At 40.5% G+C, this 23,281-nt stretch overlaps 2 protein-coding genes across 4 annotated transcripts; one reads left to right on the top strand and one right to left on the bottom strand.

The window, feature by feature from the left end:
- Positions 1 to 190: 190 nt before the first annotated feature.
- atg9b (autophagy related 9B) lies at positions 191 to 12,165 on the bottom strand. Of its 2 annotated transcripts, XM_026926585.3 has the most exons (15): positions 12,074 to 12,165; positions 11,161 to 11,313; positions 10,569 to 10,612; positions 10,392 to 10,456; positions 9,927 to 10,097; positions 7,638 to 7,779; positions 6,564 to 7,312; positions 6,210 to 6,363; positions 5,834 to 6,013; positions 5,399 to 5,644; positions 4,871 to 5,106; positions 4,519 to 4,621; positions 4,246 to 4,330; positions 2,237 to 2,404; positions 191 to 1,296 (listed from the first exon to the last, which is right to left on the bottom strand). In XM_026926585.3, exons 2-14 carry the CDS (start codon positions 11,267 to 11,269, stop codon positions 2,256 to 2,258), a joined length of 2,433 nt encoding a protein of 810 aa, XP_026782386.3. In that variant the 5' UTR covers positions 11,270 to 11,313; positions 12,074 to 12,165; the 3' UTR covers positions 191 to 1,296; positions 2,237 to 2,255. The 2 variants fall into 2 exon arrangements, with proteins under 2 accessions (XP_026782386.3, XP_053088141.1); XM_053232166.1 differs by lacking the exons at positions 10,392 to 10,456; positions 12,074 to 12,165 and having other exon boundaries at positions 10,543 to 10,612; positions 11,161 to 11,205.
- Positions 12,166 to 12,939: 774 nt separating this feature from the next.
- On the top strand, positions 12,940 to 20,095 carry abcb8 (ATP-binding cassette, sub-family B (MDR/TAP), member 8). Of its 2 annotated transcripts, XM_026926017.3 has the most exons (16): positions 12,940 to 13,179; positions 14,051 to 14,387; positions 14,856 to 15,011; positions 15,287 to 15,381; positions 15,694 to 15,799; positions 16,325 to 16,486; positions 16,596 to 16,681; positions 16,794 to 16,891; positions 16,988 to 17,093; positions 17,172 to 17,205; positions 17,522 to 17,658; positions 17,746 to 17,840; positions 18,005 to 18,138; positions 18,740 to 18,887; positions 19,092 to 19,342; positions 19,708 to 20,095. In XM_026926017.3, the coding sequence occupies exons 1-16, from the start codon at positions 13,079 to 13,081 to the stop codon at positions 19,789 to 19,791; spliced, it is 2,130 nt and encodes a 709-aa protein (XP_026781818.3). In that variant the 5' UTR covers positions 12,940 to 13,078; the 3' UTR covers positions 19,792 to 20,095. The 2 variants fall into 2 exon arrangements, with proteins under 2 accessions (XP_026781818.3, XP_026781819.1); XM_026926018.3 differs by lacking the exon at positions 12,940 to 13,179 and having other exon boundaries at positions 14,345 to 14,455.
- Positions 20,096 to 23,281: the final 3,186 nt, after the last annotated feature.

The raw sequence follows: 23,281 nt of genomic DNA, 5'->3' as shown, positions 1-23,281 counted from the left end.
CTCACTGAATTAGTATTAAATATAAACTTTTACAGTGTCTAGTGGTTTCATCTGAATAGACATCTGAACTGAAAAGTGTTTAATTAATGGTTATACCGCAGTGCTGCTGAATTCTCCATTCTGATTGGTCAAAACGTGTTAATTCATTTTCCATAACTTAATTTTCAGGGGTTTTTTTTGACAGTACACAGAGACATGCATGGCAGATTCTCCACATAATCGAATTTTTTTTTTTTTTTATGTGTAATTTTTGATGGAGTCTCCAGTTTCAGCACTTCAGCACATTGCTCTTTACGGCTTCTTGATAAAGACAGGCTGCATTTTTTTTTCTGACCTTTGAGAGAGGTGGGTGAGAGAACAAATGTTCTCTCTTTATAGCTGTTATAAAGTAAGTGACAACAGGAACTAACTTTTAAACGCAACTATAAACGGACAAAAAGTACCACTTCATTTTCTGATAAATGTACTTGCTGTGGCAGAAGAGGAAAAAACACTTCAGGATGTGCTGTGATTGGAAAATTAATAAAACTCTGCTTCATCACACCACCCCGTCTTTGATTATTTTCCTATAACAGCACACCCCCAAGTTTATTATTCCTCACGTAAATGATTTGCCCCTTTGATGACGAATATAGAAGTCCAAAAAATGCTTTAGTGTCACTCCGACAATGAAAAATCAGCGAACATAAACTGTGTGTACATTTCAGCACCTCTGTAAAAAGTATTCAGAATAGTTCAGTGCTTCCTAAAGATTCTCAAATGTTTCCAAGACTGAAGTGTTACAATTCAAAATGCAAACGTTGTCGGCAGAGGCAGATTTTTTTTTGTTGTTGTTGTTCTTTTTTTCAGACCTGGAAAAACCTGAAATATTTACAAAACTTTTGTACATCTCCATTGATGGGGCACCACATGCAAAATAATACACACAACGAAACCTCATGATCTTCAGAAAAAAAATAAATCACTAATATACCTTTTCTCCCACTCATGAGCGAGTTCACATTTGTCACCAAGCTCATGTTTTTGAAACCAACCTACTGCTTAGCACACAAGCTACATCCTTAATCTGAGAATGAACACTCACCCACACAACAACAACAACTTTAAAAAAATAATAATAATGAAACATCTAAGCGAGAGGAGAAAGTGGTTGGTACACTGTGTAGGTCCAGAATACCACAGCTCCTCGAGGCCGGAAGACCAGTGAAGCGAAGACTCCGTGATCCAATTCATTTGATCAAGAAGCTTCAAATCAAACTAAGGCCACGACATTCTTCCAGAAAATGAATGCAAAGTCTGTAAAAGATAGAAAAACAGCAAGAGATTGAAACTAATCATTCAGTGTAGTCAAGATTTAGTCCATAATAATAACAAATAGTAACAAATAAAAATCCTTTCAGCACAATGCTGTCAAACTCACAATTCTGATTGGTCACAAGGTGTTGATTAATTTTCTATAACAGCAGCTTTGACAGTAGTTCCAGGTTTCTATTAACACGCAATTCGTTATTGTTTCTACTGTAACAATGTACGGAGTTGTACGGAGTGGTGAACGCGTCACATAAACTTATTGAAAACTGTGTAGTTATTGATATGTGAGCAATGTTTATTTAGCATTTATGGCAGCGTTTATGGAAGTGTCGGGGATTTGTAACAGACAGAAGTATAGCTGTAAGTTTTCCGACAAATATTCTGACAGAGTGCTTTCTTGGGAAAAAAAGAGATTGGTGAAGGAACGACTGTTATGTACTAGCTGTTATTACATATGTGTTGACAGGAACTGGACAACATTAAAAACGTTGCAACTGCTCCCCAAACGTTAAATGTACATCATCACAACATTAAAAATGTAACTATAAACAGAGAAAAAGTATCGTGTGTATAATTATTAAAAAATGTTAGACATTGGTAATTTACTGTGGTATAAGGGGAACGAAACACTTCTGCATGTGTTGTCATTGACTATTTTCCTACAACAGCACTCCCCCAAGTGTTCTACTCCTTACTTATAGCATTACTCTGTGGAAGTACAATTTCACTGTGATTGTGTCCTAGCAGGATTTCATTTTCTGGACCGTCAATGACTTATATTATATAAACTAATTCGGCTGATAAAGAGCTCTTACGAAGTCATCAACGCATGACAGAAGCAATTATGAGAATGACTGGACAGACGGAGAGCACAAGATAGCGTGTGAAACAGCAATGGCAGGACCGGAGACAGCGGATAACACACCCCAGATCTTTAAGGCACTTCAGCTGCTCGCCCCGCTCGTGTGACTCGTGTGATGTGGATCAGAGCTGCTGTTGATCTCCTCTTCCTCCTCCTCTTCCTCCACCCAGCCTCCCAGCCGGAGAGGGGAGAGCGCCGTCAGGCCAGCCGGGTGCATCTGAGGCGCAGGCACTAGCGTTGGGAGACATGTGATTGCTATTTAGTTAAATATTCTGAAATACTAACAATATATTAAATTATATATGAATATAAGTGCTTCCTGTGTCGATATACAGTCAGGTCCGGAAGTATTTGGACAATGGCAGAGTTTTTGTGATTTTGCCTTTATATACCACCACAATGGATTTGACATAAAACAATCAAGATGTGATCAAAGTGTAGACTTTCAGCTTTATTTTAAGAGGTTCCACAAAAATATGGCATTTACCATTTAGGAATTACAGCCATTTTCAACAAAGTACTTCCATTTTCAGGGGCTCAAAGGTATTTGGACAATTGACTGACAAAAAATTTAATTGATCCATTCCCTCGTTACTTCAAGACAAATGAAGCAGATAAAAGGTCTGGTGTTGATATCACGTATTGAGTTGGCATTTGGCAGCTGTTCGACTGGAGCTACCAATATGAAGTCCAAAGAAATCTCAATGCAAGTGAAAGAGGCCATCATTAGGCTGAAAAAACAACATAAATCTATAAGAGAGCTAGCATAAACCTTAGGTGTGGCCAAAACAACAGTTGGGTACATTCTTAAAAAGAAAGAAAGCACTGGTGAGCTCAACAACATCGAAAGGCCTGGAAGACCATAGAAGACAACTAAAGTGGATGATCGCAGGTTCCTTTCATTGGTGAAGAAAAACCCCTTCACAACATCAACAGAAGTCAAGAATACTCTGGAGAAGGTAGGCGTATCACTATCAAAATCTACAATCAAGAGACGCCTTCATGAATGTAAATACAGAGGGTTTACAACAAGGTGCAAACCACTGGTAACATTCAAGAACAGGAAAGCCAGATTAGACTTTGCCAGAAAACATCTAAAAAGCCTCCCATGTTCTGGAATAAGATTCTTTGGACTGATGAAACCAAAATTAACTTGTACCAGAATGATGGGAAGAGAAAAGCGTGGTGAAAGAAATGAACAGCTCACGATCCAAAGTATACCACATCATGTGTCAAGCATGGTGGAGGAAGTGTTATGGCATGGGAATGTATGTCTGCCAATGGAACAAGCTCACTGGTGTTCATTGATGATGTGACTGCTGACAGAAGTAGTAAGATGAATTCTGAGGTGTATAGGGCTATACTCTCTGCTCACATTCAGCCAAATGCTACAAAACTGATAGGACGCCGTTTCACAGTGCAGGTGGATAATGACCCTAAACATACTGCGAAAGCAACTCAAGACTTTTTCAAGGCAAAGAAATGGAATATTCTTCAACGGCCAATTCAGTCGCCTGATCTCAGCCCAATAGAGCATGCTTTTCACTTACTGAAGACAAGAGTGAAGGCAGAAAGACCCACAAACAAGCAGCAACTGAAGGTGGCTGCAGTGAAGGCCTGGCAAAGCATCTCCAGGGAGGAAACTCAGAATACGAGTTTTGAGAACATGGGGTCCAGACTTCAGGCAGTCATTGACTGCAAAGGATTTTTTTATCCAAGTATTAAAATTATGGTTATATTTACAATTATGTCACTTTGTCCAAATACCTTTGAGCCCCTGAAAATGGAGGTACTTTGTTGAAAATGACTGTAATTCCTAAATGGTAAATGCCATATTTTTGTGGAACCTCTTAAAATAAAGCTGAAAGTCTACACTTTGATCACATCTTGATTGTTTTATTTCAAATCCATTGTGGTGGTGTATAAAGGCAAAATCACAAAAACTCTGCCATTGTCCAAATACTTCTGGACCTGACTGCATATTAAGAGTTTGTTTCCAAAACATGTTATACGACAGCATAAATATGTTTGAGTAGAGGTAATCCTAAATATTCTAAAAAGCAAAAACTCACCAGCGCTGGTACCAAAGTCCCTTAAAGACACGTGAGGATGTAACTGACCAGGTCCACGCTGACACGGGAACTTCTGCTGATGCACCTATGAGACGTAATAACCTTTATCTTAAGTCAAGATTATAACATACATCACATACATACAGGTGACAAATGAGAGGAAAACAAAACAATTGTTAGAAATCTCCCATAGGGGTTCAACTGGTTTGAGAACTGGTGAGTATGAAGGCTGTGGCATATGATTTACATCATTTTCATCAATGCAGCACTTACCTCATGCATGTAGATGGCATGAAGGCTCATCTCGGCTGTGGCGAACTCTGAGAGGAGGGCTGAACCTGACTGGCCGTACATCTTCGACTCGCTGGCACACATGCTAGATTGTAATGAGAACGTTTAATCAAATATCTATAGATTAATTCTGATGAGTCGCATCTATATTAATTAAATATTTAATTCTTTTAACTTTCTAATTGTTCAATTGAATTAGCTAGTCAATTAGCTTCAGACTGATACTAATTAGCAATGCTTTTTAATCTCCTAATTTATTTTTTTAATAATTGATCATCCACATGACTGAGTGAGTTCCACACTGCTGTTAAATAGGTGTGTTTAGTGGAATCACCTGTCAGCGGCACTGCTGTGGTACATGGGACTTTCGTGATGTTGATGAACGGACGGCTGGAGGATGTGAGAGCGCAAGCGCCCGGCTTGAGGCTGCTGGGAGGATGAGAGCGAGGCTAGTACGCTCGCGGCGGCTGAGGCCGTACTGCTCTGAGGAACAAATCGACGGTTCCAGCCCGGCAACCCAGACGCCGTCAGGACCGGATGAGCCAGAACACTCGCCAAGAGGGTATCAGGCTGCAGGGGACATTATCATTTGTCACACATCAGCAAGACAATGTAGTCAAGAGCACATATTAAATATTCATTCAGCAATTTATAATACTCATATTTTAAAAATTACTAGCTGTTTAAAGATACATAGACTGCACTGTCCTTGGGACTATAGGAAAATAATCAAGGGCAGGGACAGTGTGAAGCAGAGTTACTGTTTCCACCGCAAAACAGTACTGCCAATTTCAAAACAGTTTGCCAATTTCTGAGAGATTTGATACAATAAAGTAAAAAATAAAATGGAATAGTAACCCACCGCAGTGGCGGAGTCATTGGAGAGCAGCGAGGTGCAGAGCGGAGCCTCGGAGAGCAGGAGCTGAGGGTTCGGGCCAGCCTGCGCATCCTGCTGCACCTTCTCGCGCATATGGCTGATGAACAGCGAGCTGTCCTGAGGCGGCTGCCAGCGAGGGTTTTTCAGGGTGAAGTGAACAAGCGACAACTCCGTCTTGCCGTTTTCTGCCTGCTGGTACACGGACGCCTCCGTCTGGCCCTCTGACATCCACTGAGAGCGGAGAAATAACATTAAATCAAAAGTAACTTAACATAGCTTTTATCATCATTAGATACATATTAAACATTTTTATATTTTTCACTTAAGTAAAAATGACCTTATGTAAAAAAAAAAAATTAAAAAAAAAAAACTACACACACACACACACACACACACACACACACACACACACACACACACCTGTGGGTTGCCATGTCGGCGGATGTCCATCTGTGCGAAGGAACATATGTCGCCGACGCCCACCACCTCCACGGTAAAGTTGCGCAGGAAGTCGATGATCTCCAGAGACTTGTTCCGGAGGATGAAGATGAGGATGAAGGGTGTGATGATTGGACTGAGCAACTCCTCCAGGATAAAGACCTGAAGAGCACATTCACACAGCTTTGATTTAACTAATGAAATTGTGCTTCCTCTACCTTTAAAGACTATGGATGGCTGGCGTAACAATAAACAGACAAAAATGATGACAGAGAATCCGGGAGAATGAGAATCCGGCTCTATTAGTGCATTCTGGTATGTACAAGGTAACAATCTGTCTCCACTGTATATTCCTCACCGCTTTGTATTGGAAAAGCTGCGCCATCTCGTCGCGCGTCTCGCTCTTGTTAGCGTTGCCCTTCCAGTGATCGGGCATGTAGTGGATGTGTGCTAACACACACTGTAGCAGCTGCTCTGGGCACCACACCATATGCTCGTCTGGTATAAAGGACCTGCCGGAGAGCAGAAAGCCACAAGGTCACTTCTTACAGGTGCTGAATTACACCTTCAGTACGCTGAACTATTTATTTATAAATATATAATCATTTTATATCATGGTCTTTTTAATGTATAATCTACATAAGCAGCTTAACCCATATTTCTAGAAACTGCGAAAAACTGCTAAAACTGCAAAATAGAGAGATCTTCATACCTCGCAATGGTGATAATGACACCAAGAGCGGTCCCTGCAGTGAGGACATGCTGTACTGCAAGGACGTCTTCATCATAGACGGTTAGTGCGACAAGCACGGCTAGCAGCGAGCCAGCAAAGAAGGCTGCACTCCGGGCCAGCACAGCGAGCAGGGGCGAGTTGAAGGAGTTCATGTATTTGGCGGCGGGACGATAGGCGCGGCCGAGACGCTCACGCAGCTCATGGTCCAGCTCGTTGAAGTGGCGTAGGTAGAGACGTCCGTAGAGCGACCAGCAGCGTGTACCAAGGCTGCCCGGCTCACGCTTGATGGCCTCGGCGTAGCTGAAGAAGGCGTACAGCGCCTGCCACACCAGCACGAGCGGACACAGCAGCAGGTTGGCCATGCCCGCCAGCAGGATGGTGCGGCTCAGCTGACGTGCCAGCTCCAGGCGCTCACTCGCTCGCTTGTACTTCGGGTGCAGGCTCCATTTGTTCTGAAAGGGCGAACCCGGCCCCCAAAACAGGATCAGCTCAAAGTTGTACTTGAGGCCCTGTGTGAGGAAGACCACGTCACCGAGGAAGGGCACGCGCAGGTGCACGGGCAGCAGCGACTTGTTGATCATGGCTACCGTGTAGTTCTTGAAGCGCAGGATGCGGTGGTAGATGTCCAGCTCGGTCAGCTCTTTCTTGTGGATGCACATCTGCTGCTCGCGCTGCAGCCTGATCAGGCGCGCCTGCACTTCCTGCCAGCTGAAGTTGCACAGCTCGTCCTGCCGTTCAGTAGAACAACCAGCGAATAGGTTACTTAATCTTATAGACAGGTCTGGGGTTGCTTCAGAATGAATTCAGCTAAAACTAGAGGTGGAATGGTATCCAAAATACAAGAAAAAATACCCTACCTTAAAATTTAATCTCAAAAGCCTTACCAAGGGAGCCAGTAATTTTGAATCTCACTGTAGTCCAGCATATCAGCGGTACATACAATGTTCTATTAGTGCTAAAGCTTAAACATCCGATTAAAGCTCTTTTATTAACGTGTGCTTAATAACTTTCCTCGTGTAAACACGTGATATGGGCTGTGCATACTGTACTCACCATGCTGATCTTCAGGGCTTTTATATAAAACTGGCGGATCTCCCAGTAACTGAGCACGTTGCAGATCACCTTCCCAAGCCGATAGATCCAAAAGATGGCCGCCATTATTAGGAGAAAGATGATCCAGCTGTTGCCCTGAATCCTGAACACAACGAATCCAGATGTTTTCTAGTGCATTCTCATCTATTTCAAATACATCACACATTCTACAGTTGTCAATTTTCAGAAGATACAACGGCGGTCAGATTCACTGTCCTGATTTTCACGATGTTCCACTGAAGGTTGATCGTGGTAAACATTTCGAGTGAGCGCAGGCCTCGGACTTGGCAACGTAAAAAATATAATAAACCATAAACTGTGGGACACTTTGTCACAGAAGACATTACAATTGTTATGCAGCAGTAATTTTCATTTTATTTTGTCACCAGAGGCTGCAAAGTGTGTGTGTGTGTGTGTGTGTGTGTGTGTGTGTAGGGGGGGGTTGTAAACAAGTCACACACTAATAAAATATTGTGCATCCATCCAAGTACTGTGCATCCAAACAAATAATAAAATATGATTAAATTAAATAAAGAAGCTATAATAATAGGAAAAATGCTGTTAAGATACACCAAGAGTATGTGTGTGTGTGTGTGTGTGTGTGTGTGGTGCCTAGTCGACATTAACACATTGAATTTTACAAATGCCATTTTTCTGTCTGTTTCCCATCGACAATGAAAACAAGAAAACGATATGGTGAGCTAGGTATGCCCACTGAGTGTCTCGCCCATGACCTCCACATCATTTCCACTGTTTGTTTTAACCACATGAACATAAAGCACGCTTTCTCGCACTCCACACGAGGCAGTCAAAACACCATTTTAATGTGAACAGAAAAGAAAAGTGGATAAGAAAAGATGCGTCTTTGGTCAAAAACGTTGTTTTAGCATGAACGGAAAGGAGAAATAGTTTGTTTTTTTTTAAAAAAAAAAAGAAGATGCATAAAATCTTTAAAGAATTTTAGAATGCTGTTTAACGTGAGCGGAAAACAAAATGGATAAAAAAAGATGAGTGTTCAGTGGTCGAAAACACCATTTTAACGGAAACAGAAAAGCAAGGTGGATAAGAAAAGCTGCATCTTTGGTGATCAAAAACGTTTTGGAGTGAACGGAGCGGCAAACAAAACGTCTTTCTGGTGTGAAACGAATAACAAAACATGCATCTGAGGTGATCAAGAACGTTGCGTTTAGCGTGAAGAGAAAGACAAACCGGATAAAAAAAAGATCATTCTTATTCATTAAAGAACGACACATCATACTTTTTATCCATTTATAGTTAGGTTTATAATGTTAGCGAGAAACCACGAAGCTCAATCTCCTCCGTCCTTCTTTTTCAGAAGTCTTTATGTCATTATGCGACTTACACAAAGGTGAAGCTTGGTTTTGTTATTTGTTCAATAGGGAACACAAAACATATTCATAAATAAAATCGCAATATCAATTTTTCACCACACACTCGATACACTGGATTTAAACGAGTGTGTGTGTTCACCTTCTGCTGCTCTCTCTACTTTTTTTTTGTTTTTTTTTAATCAAGTGAGCATGCCATCGATGACTTCAGTTCCACACTGTTCTTGGACAGAGACCAGGCTGGAATCACGTCATCTCTGATAACCGAAACGTTTTGGCTCTCGCTCACGCAAAAGATGATCAAGTTTATGTGAACATAAACTAGTGCGGATAAACAGATCTTCTCAGAAAGCAGATCTGTTCTGTGTAGAGTCACAGAAATAGCAAGCTCCGTGACAGCAAGTTCCCTCTGCTGGTGTCGCAATAAAGGTGTTTATTTACAGTCTGGATGTTGCAGAGGAGGAGAGGGCCGCGGAAGAGGAGGAGGAGGAGCCGAAAAAAGCCAAACAAGGACTGGATCGAACACAGAAAGTGTGAAATAAACAAATAAATAAATAAATAAATAAATAAATAAGACAGATAAATAAAGTCAGAGCCCTGTTCAATTCTGCATTCTGATTGGTCAAAAGGTGTTGATGAACTACAGTAACTTACACGAGATACGTCATTTAATTTTTAAAGGAAAAACATATACCTGTTCACATGCTGATATTTTCGGTAAGATGTTTATTAACATTTAAGGAAGGAGTCTCTAGTGACTCAGAACTAAGGTCACGATGTGCCGTTGGTAGAAAATAATCAGGGTCAAGTCAAACTGGTAACGCTGATTCATTTCCTATAAAGTGATTAAGGACCTTCGAGCATCTGGGTGAATCGTGGGATAAAAGCGGGTCACACTGACCTCTCTGTGCACTGCTCAGGTGACAGGATGGCGTCCGGCAGCGTGACCTTGGTCCTGTCCAGCGGGTTCACGCCTGGCCCGGTGTGGTTCACGGCTCGGTTGGCGAACAGCACGTCATACTCCACGCAGTTGAACAGAAAGGTGGTGAACGTGACCACGAACAGGAACTGCCTGGAAGAGCAAGACACCACGGAAACGCAAGAATAAGAACGTCGCAGGACACTACCAGTTTTATTCCAGCTTGGTTTCATTCTCGATTCTGATTGACCTGAAGGTTTTCAGGAGCAGTTCCAACTGCTCATCAAATCACATATTAAGCAGGCAAATTGCTGTGGTCTTAGAGGAATAAAACACTCCATAAGAAGTGTGCTGTTTATTAGAAAATAATACATTTCAAAGCAGATTATTTTCCTCTAACAGCACATCCTGAAGTGTTTTATTCCTTACATAAGGGCGTTTACTTACACAAGTTCAAAGAACTCGGATAACATCATACAGGCGAATCCATTCTTCTGATGGAAATGATAAATGTACGCAAACTTGGTTAAGGAATAAGCAGACAAGAAGCATGCTTGGATTAGATGATCGATAATAAAAACATGAAAAGCAAAGAAACCTGACGAAAAGTCACGGGAAGGATATTCTAGTGAAGAAATTGTCAAGGTTCTTGATGTGATGCCAGGAATCTAGGGGAAAAAACAAACAAACAAACAAACAAACAAACAAACAAGAGTCGAATCAGTAAGACTGAGACAAAAAAATGCACAAAAAATATTAAGTAACTTTCATGTTTTCTGATTATAACTTTCTTTAATACTTCAACTTTAATAAAGCATAAATATGATATGGAAATGATTTTATTTCCGTTTTAATTTAGTCTAAAACTTGTGCTTCGATCATGTTGTTGTAAAGTTACGTGCCATAATGTTCAACCCTAAAATGCAAGAGAGAGAGAGACTTGTGACTGAGATACACGCCAAAGAGAAACATATTTCTGTAATTTTCAAGTAGAGGAGACGTCAGCGCAAAGGCAACGTCCCAGAATGCATTGCAGCTACATGACACTGAGCTATGTAGACAGCTAGGCAGTCGAGACAGCTGAGTGTTCGGATAAAGAGGTGAGAGAACTGGACAGACTAAAGCATGACATTAAAGCGCCGCCGCATCGCTCGTTCAGAGTGGACTGAAGAAGCGAATGTAACTCGTATGAACACCGACAAGATCGTCTCAGTACCTCTGAGTCCCTCCGGCACATGGATCAGCAGATCCTCTTCTCCCGGAGGCGAGTCCTCCTCATAATCCTCTAGTCTCTGGTACTCCTGGTAGGTTTCAAAGTCAGCCATCGTGCTTCACATTCTCCTCTGCGTTCAATCATTCATCACTGGTCCTTATGGAGGGAAAGAAAAACAACCAAAAGACAAATGATTTAATGTGATTGAATTAAAAATCTTTTACGTGACAGCTCTCAGAAAGGCCACAACTCTGATCTCTGAAATTTTATTCTTGGAGGTTTAAAAATAACTAAGACATGAAGTCATATTCTCCAACATCCTTTTTTTGTCAGCATGCCATGCCGACAAACTACAGGCTGCTTTTGATCACAGGAAAACGTGTTTATAAGGTACTCCTAATTCATGATAATGATTCAACTTCCAAAATATTTTTGCCCTAGCTAATATCAAACCACCCACACGGTGACATTGCCAGCGGCTGTATCCCAAATCACCCCTTCCACCACTTGAAAGTGCGCTATAAAGCCTACAACATAATGCCTATGTAGTGCACTTATACATCCAACAGGGAGTCGTTTGAAATACAGCCAACATCCCAGACGCACGACACGATGACTTGTTAAAGATGAAAATAAGAATAAAAGACAGAATTGAGCTAAGATACCCGATTGGAATTAACGTTAAACATTTTGACTTTATTTTAAAACTTTCTAAATATAAAAATACATAACTGACAAATAAAATCATCCTGTCCAAGCTAACCAAGTGAGCTAACAGCTAGCTGATGAAATAACTAACAATACTGTTTACGTAAACAGCTAACTCAGCTAGCATGCTTTATATTTTTTTACTATTATTTAATTTGTCTAAAATATATAAAATTTATAAAGTTTATAAACTCGCCGCAGCTCTTACCATTAGGACCGCAGACGCTTTTCTGTTATTGCTCTTTTCTCTCCTGAACAAAAACAGACATGTCAACAAACCTCGGCGACGTCATTGTGACGTCGACCAGACGTCACGTCCGCTTTGTGCTTTTATTTATTTTTTATTTAAATTTTTTAAATCCCATTAGGCAGGAGTTTAAACAAATATAAATAACAGCCTTTCGAGAAAAAGCTTTACATTTTTTATGATTATGTTTTGAAGTAGAGCAATATGTCAAGAAAATATTTGTTTATTTATTTGTTGGCTATCTATCTATCTATCTATTTTTTCAAAGCTAAGAGGAAAATGGGGTGTTCTTTAACGATAGGTGGGTGAGCAGGTGTTTAAGTTTTGATTATGATGATGATTCAGAAGAAGAAGAAGATGATGATGATGATGATGATTCAGAAGAAGATTCAGAAGTTTCAAAAGAAGATTCAAAAGATTCAGACGATTCAAAAGACAAAAGAGATTAAAAAGAAGATTCAAATGTTTCAGAAGAAGATTCAGAAGAAGATCAATCAAACTCTTCTGCCAGCAAGCAATTTGTAGTTTTAATTAAATTAATATTTAAATATATGTTCGTTTTAATAATTGTGTAACCTTCACCTTCCTCCGCCCCCTAACGGCAGTAAAAAATAAAATAAAATTTAAAAAAAACCTGCCGACCGAGAACCCGGACAAGAGGTGCGTTCTGTATTTCTTATCGCACCCGTATCCCGGCTTGTGGCTTCCTATTGGCTGGATGGTGGGTTGATAAACGGTTTGCGTGTGCGTACAAATGACTAACCAATCACAGAACAGAACCTGGGACCACTCGAACCAATCCTAGCCAATCGTAGAGCAGGAGGCGGGATTTGTTCTGATAACGCGTCAGGGACAGTTTAAAAATGGCGGCGCACGTATAGATTTATAGGTTTGCCTTGAATGAAACTGCTGTTAGTCAGAAATTAATAAAAAAATCTGTTCTGTTTTCCGAATCAGACAGTGATAATGTTTCACATTTTGCGCTGTAGTCGATTAACCCCAGGTTCAGGTGGATTACTGCGGTATAATGTGACTAAATCCAGCGAGCTGCTGCTGCATTCCAGCCGGTATGAGACTTTATTACCCCTTAATTCACACTGAGACACTGAACAGGAAATAGAAACATCTGTTACACATTTGTTGTGTTGTGTCCTTTCATGTGAGTGTCAGACAAGCTGCTTTAAATCAGCCCAAATCTGCATAAGCAGACATTTACACATACAGGCTAATTGAATCACTTTACTGAATCGATTCACTTGATTCGAGTTGATTCATTTGACTCGCCACAGACAGCACAATCCACAATGGTTTTATACTGTACATATAACAACTTTTCAGTGCTTAAGAATGTTCCTTATCCAGTTTAATTCCTCTTGAATTCTCAATTCTGACTGGTCAGAAGATGTTAATTTTAATAAAATACTTCATGATTTGCTGTTATGGGAAAATAATCTCCTTTCCAGTGCTCAATGTAACTCTACCTTGTCACACCACCCTGTGGTTGATTATTTTCCTATAAGAGCACACTCCCAAGTGTTATTCCTTGTGTTATGATAGTACCAGAGATAAAAAAAAAAAGCACTAAATCAGTTTATTTTATATGTTTATCCATTATCAAAACCACATGGAGTAGGAATTGACATAGTGTTTGCTACTTGATTTAAAAGGAACTGCGCTTCTGACTTGTAGTTAGTAATAGACTGTTTCAAAGGGAGTCTACATCAAGTTTAATGATGTGTACTTTTGTAGTGCACTTGACTAGGGAGTAGGGAGTTATTTAGAATCTGGTCCATCAGTGTAGATTTAGGGTCAGTGGTAGAATTCCATATCTAGTGCACTTTGATAGATTAAGGGTTTTGGCCCACCAGTGCTTGCTTGGATAAAGTCTAAACGACTGCTGTTTGGGATTCACCGCATGATTTCTTTATTTTGCTACAGATATGGACAACGCTCACGACAATGGACCTCTCAATCCTCAACCACCACCAGCGCAGTCATCCGGATGTGGACCCAGGCTCAAAAAGCACTCCGACTCGTGACCCGGCATCGCCTCAAGTCGCCTAGAGTGGCCCTGACGTTTGTGGTGGGACCAGCTGCTCTAACGCTTACAGCAAGACTGTTCGGCACTGTGGCTTACTGCAGCGCCGATCTCAACAACAACAACCTCCTCCTCCCTGCAAAGGCACAAGCCAAAGAGAAGATCCCAGAATTCAGCTGGGCGCTCCTCTGGGAGTTCGTCCGGCCACAGATCCTCGCATTAATCGGGGCCATTGTTGTACGTCACGTCTGAGTGTCATCATTAATTAACAAATTAATAAGAAGATATCTAACACATGTTTGCAGGTATCCGATCTAACAGACATGTCAGATGAAGCCTTACGTTCTTGTTGACTTGAAAAGTGTGTATAAACTGGAGCGGCCACTTGCAGCACAAGGGGACTTAGGACACTTTTCACTAGAAAACACGCTTGCGATTATCAGCAAGAGACATGTGGTTGAAATAAAAGAAATTGAAAGAAATGTGACCTTTGAATTCGCAACCCTTGGTTTTGTAAGTCAACAGAAATCAAGATTTCTGGGACTGTGGCCTGTTTGTTCAGTTTAAAAAAAAAAATGGAGGAGCTGCTAAATCTTAACTGACTTAGGCTAAATCTTTGCTAGGATTTTCATGCTAGCAATGTTGTCACCTCTGGATTTTAGCCATAATTTGATTAATGGTTTTCTTCCTCCAAACTTCTTCTAGCTTGCATTCGGAGCAGCAGCTCTGAACATCCAGATTCCACTGATGCTCGGCAATCTAGTGAACGTCGTCGCGCAGTACATGAGGGAACACGTGGGAAATTACATGAGGGACATTCGCACACCTGCGCTCAAGCTACTTGGCCTATATGGCCTCCAGGTAAGATTCTTCAAATCTGTATCCTTTCCAGTTTTCTACTTCATTAGCTGACTGGTCACATGGATGGTCACTTGCAACACAAAAGAGAAGGCGTGTGTACTGGGGAAACACTTTACCCTCACAAACAACCTACACGTTTACCAGCTTTCGAATTAGCTCAGCATGTTAATTAGCTAGCTTACTAACTAGCTAGAACTAGCTAGCTAGGACACTTCCACACTTTTATTTATGTGGTGCCCTACAAACTGAATACAAGCCAAGTGTGTGTTCCTCAGGGTCTACTGACCACTGGTTACATCATCCTCCTGTCCCGGGTTGGAGAGAGCGTAGCTGCCGAGATGAGGAAATCGCTCTTTGCATCATTGCTAAGGTTTGTTTTTGTTGATTATTAATTACATTACTATACCATGTAGTACGATTTGACTGTTTATATCTGCTGTAACGTTAAGTGAGAACAGGAACGAACATGTTTCGTGTGGACGTTCCACAATATTAAATGTAACTATAAATGGATAAAAAGTACAATGTGTCATTATTCGATACATTTAAAAAGCTGTAATTGTTGGCAGGTTCATTGTTGGTGCTTTGACCCTTTATAATGAAAGCACTATAACACAAAGACCAGTGTACATTTCAAATTAAATATGGCTCCATATGTTTGTGTGTTGATGTTCTCCTGCAGACAGGATGTTGCGTTCTTTGATGCCAATAAGACGGGGCACCTAGTTAACCGTCTCACTGCAGACATTCAGGAGTTCAAGTCTTCATTCAAGCTGGTTATCTCTCAGGTAAGGGGTGAAATTTCAGCTCCACACTCCAACCTCTAGATTCTCTAGAGTCCTTATATCCTGCTACAGTTCATCCAGTTGCAAGAAAACATTTGGTATTTTGCTGGATTTCTGTGTTAATTGTTTAAACCAATCATACTTAATGATTTACATGTGTCTTTGTTGGGTCAAGCTGTCTACTGAGGCAGCAATGCTCCCACCACCATGCTTCACAGTTTTCATAAGGTCGTCATGTTACAGTGAAACTACAAAGTGTAAACTCCTCTATCCTGAACATGTCGGAAAAGTTAATTACAAAGCGCTGACACTGAAGACTCCTTCCATAAATGTTGTATAAACATCTGCTTCACTGTATCGACGTTTACACGTTTTTCCTCACTTTATGTGGAGCGTACCCTTTATAATTCCACGATAACGTATTAGAATGAGCTCATATAATCCTCAGATTTAAATCTGTCAGAATACAACAGAGATGTGGTATAAATAAAGGTCATATACTTTACAATCCTATTTCCGTATCTTCAGGGTTTACGGAGTGTCACGCAGACCGTCGGCTGCTTCGTGTCGCTGTATGTGATCTCTCCGAAGCTGACGGGCCTGATGGTGGTGGTGCTGCCGTGTCTCGTTGGTGCCGGCGCTCTCATCGGCTCCTTTCTGCGCAAGCTTTCTCGAAAAGCCCAGGAACAGGTCAACGCAAGCTTCAATAACTCCACTTTGGGGCAATTTAATGGTTCATCAAACCAGATTTTGGGTTTCTATAAGCATAGCACAAGCATTTATCTGGTTTTGCTCATAGGTATCTAAAGCTACAGGCGTCGCCGATGAGGCCCTTGGGAACGTGCGAACAGTGAGGGCCTTCGCCATGGAGGACCGAGAACTGGAGTAGGTTCATCATTTTTCTTTACAATCACAAACATCATCTTGGTGTCTGTGTCGTAATAATCAAAATAACTGTTGTTCAAATATTCAGCAGCCATTATGGTGTCTGTTACAGGACGTATGCCATAGAGGTGGAGAAATCCGCCATGATGAACGAAGCTTTAGGAAGAGGAATCGCCGTGTTTCAGGGACTTTCCAACATCGTCTTGAACTGTGAGTGTTAAATAAACAAAAATTGATTAATACAGAATAATATTCACATTAGAGTCGTATAAATTTTGTATGAACCTTTCATTCTTTTCTCGTCAGGTTTAGTTCTGGGCACTATTTTTGCCGGTGGATCCTTAATGGCGCATAACGACATGACCCCAGGTGATCTCATGTCATTTTTGGTCGCCTCGCAAACAGTTCAAAGGTCAGCCTGATCTCAGCACCATCTCATTTATCTCTAATTACTTCAACACTCTGACACTTCACCTCTCATCCTCTGCAGATCCCTGGCCAGCATCTCCATTCTGTTCGGGCAGGTGATTGACATTGTGTTAACCACAATTCTACATATTACGTAGTGCAGAAAAACACTGTTACAGGAAAATAATCAACGACGGAAGGGTGCGATGAAGCAGAATTACTCTCACCATCCTTTCCCAATAAGTGCTTTATTCATCTTTTACCACAGCAATTTGCCATTGATTACAATTTTTATTTATTAAACAACAACATGTCCATTTTTATCCGTTTATAGCTACATTTAATGTTGCGGAACTTGGAATCAATATCAGGTTAAAGATTTCACCAGAGCTGTCAATCAAAATGTTCTAATTGATGTGTTTTCTTGCTCAGATGGTGAGAGGTATGAGCGCAGGAGCCCGTGTTTTCGAGTACATGACTTTGGAACCTACCATTTCCCTGACAGGCGGGGGACGGATTCCACGCAAATCTTTAACGGGAAGAGTAGACTTCGTCAACGTCAACTTCAGGTACGTGGTAGATATTCTCCACTGCCTTTAATGTAACATTTCTCAAGTTTAAGGATGACTTTTCGATCACATTTTAATGTTTTGTAGTTACCCGACGAGACCTGGCAACCAGATCCTGAAAAACCTCAACCTGACTCTACCTCCATGTAAAACGGTGGCTATAGTTGGAGAATCCGGTGGAGGTAGTGTGTATGTTTTTATTTATTTACTTATTTATCTCATACTGTGCTGAGGTTTAATGTACAGAAATGTTCACCTTGAAGTTTATTGTACTTTCCACACTACTGCGAGTTGTCATTATTTTTAGCTGCTATGGAAACGATTTGTGTCCGTGCTTGTGCCTCAGGTAAATCCACCGTGGCGGCGCTGCTCGAGCGCTTCTATGACCCCAGCAGCGGACTGGTCATGCTGGACGGTCTGGACATCAGGACGCTCGACCCTTCATGGCTCAGGGGTCACGTGATTGGATTCATTAGTCAGGCACGTTATAATAAACTGCAAATCTTTTCAGGACAGGAAAAGAACGTTTTTGAAACAGGTTTTGTAGTTAGATACAGCGATTCAATTTGTCTCTGTGTCTGTCTGCCTCCCTGCCTCCATGTTTGTCTGTATGACTTTATACATTTGTATGACTTTATACATTCTGTCAGTCTGTGAGACATGGGCATCTGCCTCTTTTTCTGTCTGTCTGTATGATTTTCTACCTATCTGTCTCTCTCTCTCTCTCTCACTCTGTATGGCTTTCAATCTGTCTCCCTGTCTGTCACTCTATATGTCTACCTACCTGTCTGCCTTATTATCTACCTACCTTGTTTCCTTATTATCTGTCTATTTGCTTATCTATCTGTCTGTCTTTTATATCTGTACATGTCTACCCACCTGTCTACCTGTCTGTTTGTATGTCTTTCCTTTGTATGTCTAACAACATCTCTGCCTGCCTGTCTGTCTGTCTTTTTATCTACCTGTATGCTTGTCTGTCTATCTGTCTGTCTTTTCTATCTATATAATCTACCTACCTGTCTGTCTGTTCTTCTGTTTGCTGCGTATTTACCGTGCTGTTTGTTTCTGGCGTTAATGGCAGGAGCCGGTCCTGTTCGGCACCTCGGTTATGGAGAATATCCGATTCGGTAAGCCAGGTGCCACGGATGCTGAAGTGATGGCTGCAGCCAAGCAGGCCAACGCCCACACCTTCATCACCAGCTTCCCCGACGGCTACGACACCGTGGTGGGTGAGTGCTTTGTTTTCAACGAGAGAATTCCGAGACAAGATCAGGGTTACACTGTAGTAATAGTGGAGGAGGAAAAGAAAATACAGTCAGGTGACAAACATGAAGCACTCTGAGTTGCATTTTAAATGTTTAATATTAAAAAAAGGCCAATTTACATTTTAACTTCATCCTTCCTGGTACTTATCTGAGGAAAACTCCGTACAGGTGAGAGAGGTGTGACCCTGTCAGGTGGGCAGAAGCAGAGGATTGCCATTGCTCGTGCTCTTGTGAAGAACCCCAGCGTGCTGATTCTGGACGAGGCCACGAGCGCGCTGGACGCCGAGTCGGAGCGTGTGGTGCAGGAGGCGCTGGACAGAGCCACAGAGGGACGCACCGTCCTCATCATCGCCCACCGCCTCAGTACCATCCAGGGGGCGGACCTTATCTGCGTCATGAGCAGCGGCAGAGTGGTGGAGGTGGGGAGTAAAAGCCATAACTAGGGAATAAAACACTTGGGGGCGTGATGTTATACGAAAATAATTAACAACAGGTGGTGTGATGAGTTACTGTTACCACCCCAAAGTGTTTTATTTTTCATTCACAACAGCTTTTTGCCAACAATTGCAGTGTTTTATTTATTAAAGAACGACACAGCTGCTGGTATAGCAAAACACCTTCTGTCCAATCAGACTCAAGAATTCTGAACAGTGCCATGCTATAAAGGGTGATGAAAACAAATATCTTGAACATGACATCGTAGGAAGGTGTGCTAGTTTTTTTTTTTTTTTTACATTTTTGAAAAATCTCCTGACTTGTATTTATTTATTTATTTTCTCGGCAGGCTGGAACTCACCTGGAATTGCTGAGCAGAGGAGGTCTGTACGCTGAGCTGATCCAAAGACAGCGAGCTAACGACCAGAAGTGAAGCCTTGAGCAGAGGAAGTGCAGCAGATCCACGTTACCTGGATGTAAATGATATTTATAAACGCATCATATTTACCATCATTTAATGCTTTTATCATTCTAAAGAGGTGATCGATTTTACCTGCATTTGAGCTCATGTCTTCAGACTGGAAATATTTTAAGTAATATTTTTTAAATCTGATATTTAAAAGTATCGACCATTTCCATATTGTGTATATCTACGTACGTGTATAGTAAATTTTAAATGTTTAATTTGTAAAAATGAAGAAAATGAATAAATGTGTAGTTATACACTGGAACAGAGATCAGCATTCCAGGTTAATTATACTGTATGTTGTTGCTAAATCTGTATTTGATATACAGTAGAAACACAGTTTGTAGGTAGAACATTTTATAATTTTGTATATAACAGCACCACCATGTGGCAGGGTTTCAAATATCTTCCTCCATTCCATAAAATTCAGTTTTTTTTTAACAAACTCTCGCCAACTTCGGCTTTCAGTGAAAGCCTCTCAACATTTAAGGGTCATTTTAAATCTGTTTTAGGTCAACTGAAGTTTATAAGATGGCCGATTTAATGATTGTGGTACCAATCATTGGAAAAAATGAATTCATGAGTTACTTTCAGTCTACATTTTGGGTAACATGATCACGCTTTCAAAGTGATCTTATCGGTCAATATCAAAATGTACGAAAATAAAGAAGAAAGAATGAGAGGATGTACTTTTCTTTTTTCCATGGTCGTCAGGAAGGTCAGATGACGCAACTTCCTGTTGTTCCCGATTCTGTAAAGATCCTTTGGCATCCGTTCAGACGAAATTATCCAACTACTAAAAGCTGGTGTGCATAGTGCAGCGGGGGGTGGGAATCAGAACGAGCCATAGTCACAGCATCACCATGAAGCGCGTTTTGTTTAAATCTACACATCGAATAAAAACTTTTGTTTCGCGAAAGTCAATAGAGAGAGTAGGTCTTTTCTTTCCTGGTTCCTGATCGAGAGGGGAAAAAAATTACAGCTACAAAAAAAAAAAACTAATAGCCAGGGCAGATAATCTTCTCATAGATTTGTCTACCCTGGTAGCATTATCATGAGAGAATCTTAAGTATAAAATCCAATGGAAAATACAGAACTACACTCATATTTACACACATCTAAAACACAGAAACTACAGAAACTTGCACAAAAGACCTGCAACTAGCCCAGAAAAGTTCACTGTGGTGCGCACGCATTTCCGATTTTCAGTATCTGCAATACGCCTTTTCTCATGGACATCAACATACTGTATCTTACAACAGAAGATGTAGACACATTGGGCCTCGTTTATCAAAGCTGAATATGAACAGATTTATGTGTAAATCACTTGTACAAGTGTTTACACAAGAAATGTGGTATTCATGAAAATCCCATAAGTTCGAAAAAAAAACGTTCATAGCCTTCTCGTGCTCCTGAGTGTGTGTAAATTTACACATGATAAGACTAGCCTTGACTTGATTGACTTCAAATCTTATAATTTGCATGGATTACTGTACTTTTATATATGGAATATACTGTGGAGTTTAAATTGTGTATTTTTATTAACTGTTTAGCAGACGCCTTTATCCAGAGTCTCTATCAAAAACACATTCTCATGCTAGTTCACAAGGACTAAGAGGACCACCCAGAACATTTTGTAAAAACCAGTCATTTTATTATTGGCATTAAAAAAAAGAATATAAGGAATAAAGGAAGCAGCCAATACAAACCCAGAAATTAAGACAAATAAAATTAATCATTCAATGGAGGACAGGCCAGTCTGTCTGCGCAGAGCCGCAAGCCATAAGCAAACACTTCAGCTGATGCAAGATGTAGCGCTCGCTCGCATTTACACTTTGCCTTTGTTTGCAGAAACTGATTTGATTCTGATTCAGATTATTTGCGACAGAACAAAATCTGAGTATTTTTTAAACTAGCTCAAAAAACAACAGGCTTGCTTTTTCACCTGCAACCTTGTCAACCCTAAGTATATATAGGGGATGATGAATAATACAGTCGTGTTTGAGATATAGAATTTCCCAAAATTTTAGTACTTTTTGATAACTGATGAAATAAAAATATATCAAATATACAAGATAAAGATGATACAGGTACCATCACAAAAGCATTGTATAATATAATACCGTGTGAAGCCCATGAGATCCGATTACAGTCCGTACGACACACAATGCATTGCCACGCTGACCTTATTGTTTATTTATCTACAGTGTAAATACTGTGTAACAATAGTATTGTATTGAAACTTCAAACTAGCTCCACCTAGGGTAGAGCTTCCTGCCAACCTCAACCGTTTCACTAAAGAGATCTCACGATGGCTTAAGATATTTCCCTTTATTTATTTCCACAATGAAGGAGGACTGCACCAAGAAATGAGCTCTTTTGTTTCTCATAAGACGACTTCTGTGTTCGGTGTCCTCATTCATATTCTCTCATGACTCATGAAAGCTGTAACTAATGAGTGAGCAGTGTGTATCCACTACATCTGGATCTCAAAATCTATTAAAGACTATTCGTAAATATGTTAGCTAGCTAACTATTTTTTCTGGTCAGTGTGACAGCTAGTTCTTTCCCAAAAATACATGCATTTGAATGCACTGTAACAACAGAGTTGATATGTAAGGAATAAAACACTTCGAGGTGTGTTGTTAAAGGAAAATAATCAGTGATGCATGGCACGATGAAGCGAAGTTACCGTTACCATGCCGATGTGTTTTATTCCTCTTTACACCACAGCAAGTTGTCAATGATTGCGTTATTTTCTTTATTAAAGAGCGACACGTAAAGAAACAAGTTTGTGCATGTTATTGCTTACGTTACAGCAGCTATAAACAGTCACTCTTTCACCAGCCTTTATTGTTTCTCTCTTGTGTAAGTTAATAAGACAAAAAAAACCAGAGGTTGTCATGTTACCGAAAAACCGCAAAGCATTAAAAACTCCTGAAGACTTTCCTGTGGTGGAAAACCTCCTGATTGTTACAAAAACACTGGCACTAGAGGCTCTTTCTATAAATGCTACAGTAAATAAACACTTCCTCACACAAAACTTCAACATATCAATGAATCTACATTTTGTTTTTGTTTTTTTGTTAAATAATAGCATGTTTTTTAAAATCTGTTTAGTTAAATGTTTTTCAATTATCAACCGGAACTATCATCAGAAAAAAATCAACACCTTCTGACTTATCAGAATCGAGAATTCAACAGCACTGTACTGTACGTGTAAACTGTTCATGTGTGTATGCGTGCTTGCAAAACACAAAACATGCTATTGTTGTGTTGCTGTCTTTTCACATGTCCACGTTGATGTTTAATGTCCTGTCCTCTTAAAAAAAAAAAAAACAGGATGCTGAACAATTAGCCACTCAAAAATGCCAGTGAGTAATGAGCACATCCTGACTTTATTTCCTAGGAATTTCAATTCCTAGGAAGTGTGTGTGTGTGTTTATGCGTTTAAGGG

The sequence above is a fragment of the Pangasianodon hypophthalmus genome, chromosome 1 (assembly GCF_027358585.1).
Source record: "Pangasianodon hypophthalmus isolate fPanHyp1 chromosome 1, fPanHyp1.pri, whole genome shotgun sequence".
In the NCBI taxonomy this organism is placed as follows: domain Eukaryota; kingdom Metazoa; phylum Chordata; class Actinopteri; order Siluriformes; family Pangasiidae; genus Pangasianodon; species Pangasianodon hypophthalmus.
The sequence above is the reverse complement of the archived record's forward strand: the minus strand, read 5'-3'. Positions and strand labels throughout refer to the sequence as shown.

Bases quoted from the DNA above. Each gene is read 5' to 3' on its own strand.
- atg9b (XM_026926585.3), bottom strand. From the start codon at position 11,269: ATGGCTGACTTTGAAACCTACCAGGAGTACCAGAGACTAGAGGATTAT. The intron at 7,780-9,926 runs GTCAGTGTGACC...CGTTGTGTTCAG, and splicing joins CCTGAGCAGTGCACAGAGAG to GATTCAGGGCAACAGCTGGA. The intron at 5,645-5,833 runs GTGTGTGTGTGT...CTCCGCTCTCAG, and splicing joins GCCGACATGGCAACCCACAG to TGGATGTCAGAGGGCCAGAC.
- abcb8 (XM_026926017.3), top strand. From the start codon at position 13,079: ATGTTTCACATTTTGCGCTGTAGTCGATTAACCCCAGGTTCAGGTGGA. The intron at 17,094-17,171 runs GTCAGCCTGATC...CATCCTCTGCAG, and splicing joins GCCTCGCAAACAGTTCAAAG to ATCCCTGGCCAGCATCTCCA. The intron at 17,659-17,745 runs GTACGTGGTAGA...AATGTTTTGTAG, and splicing joins TTCGTCAACGTCAACTTCAG to TTACCCGACGAGACCTGGCA.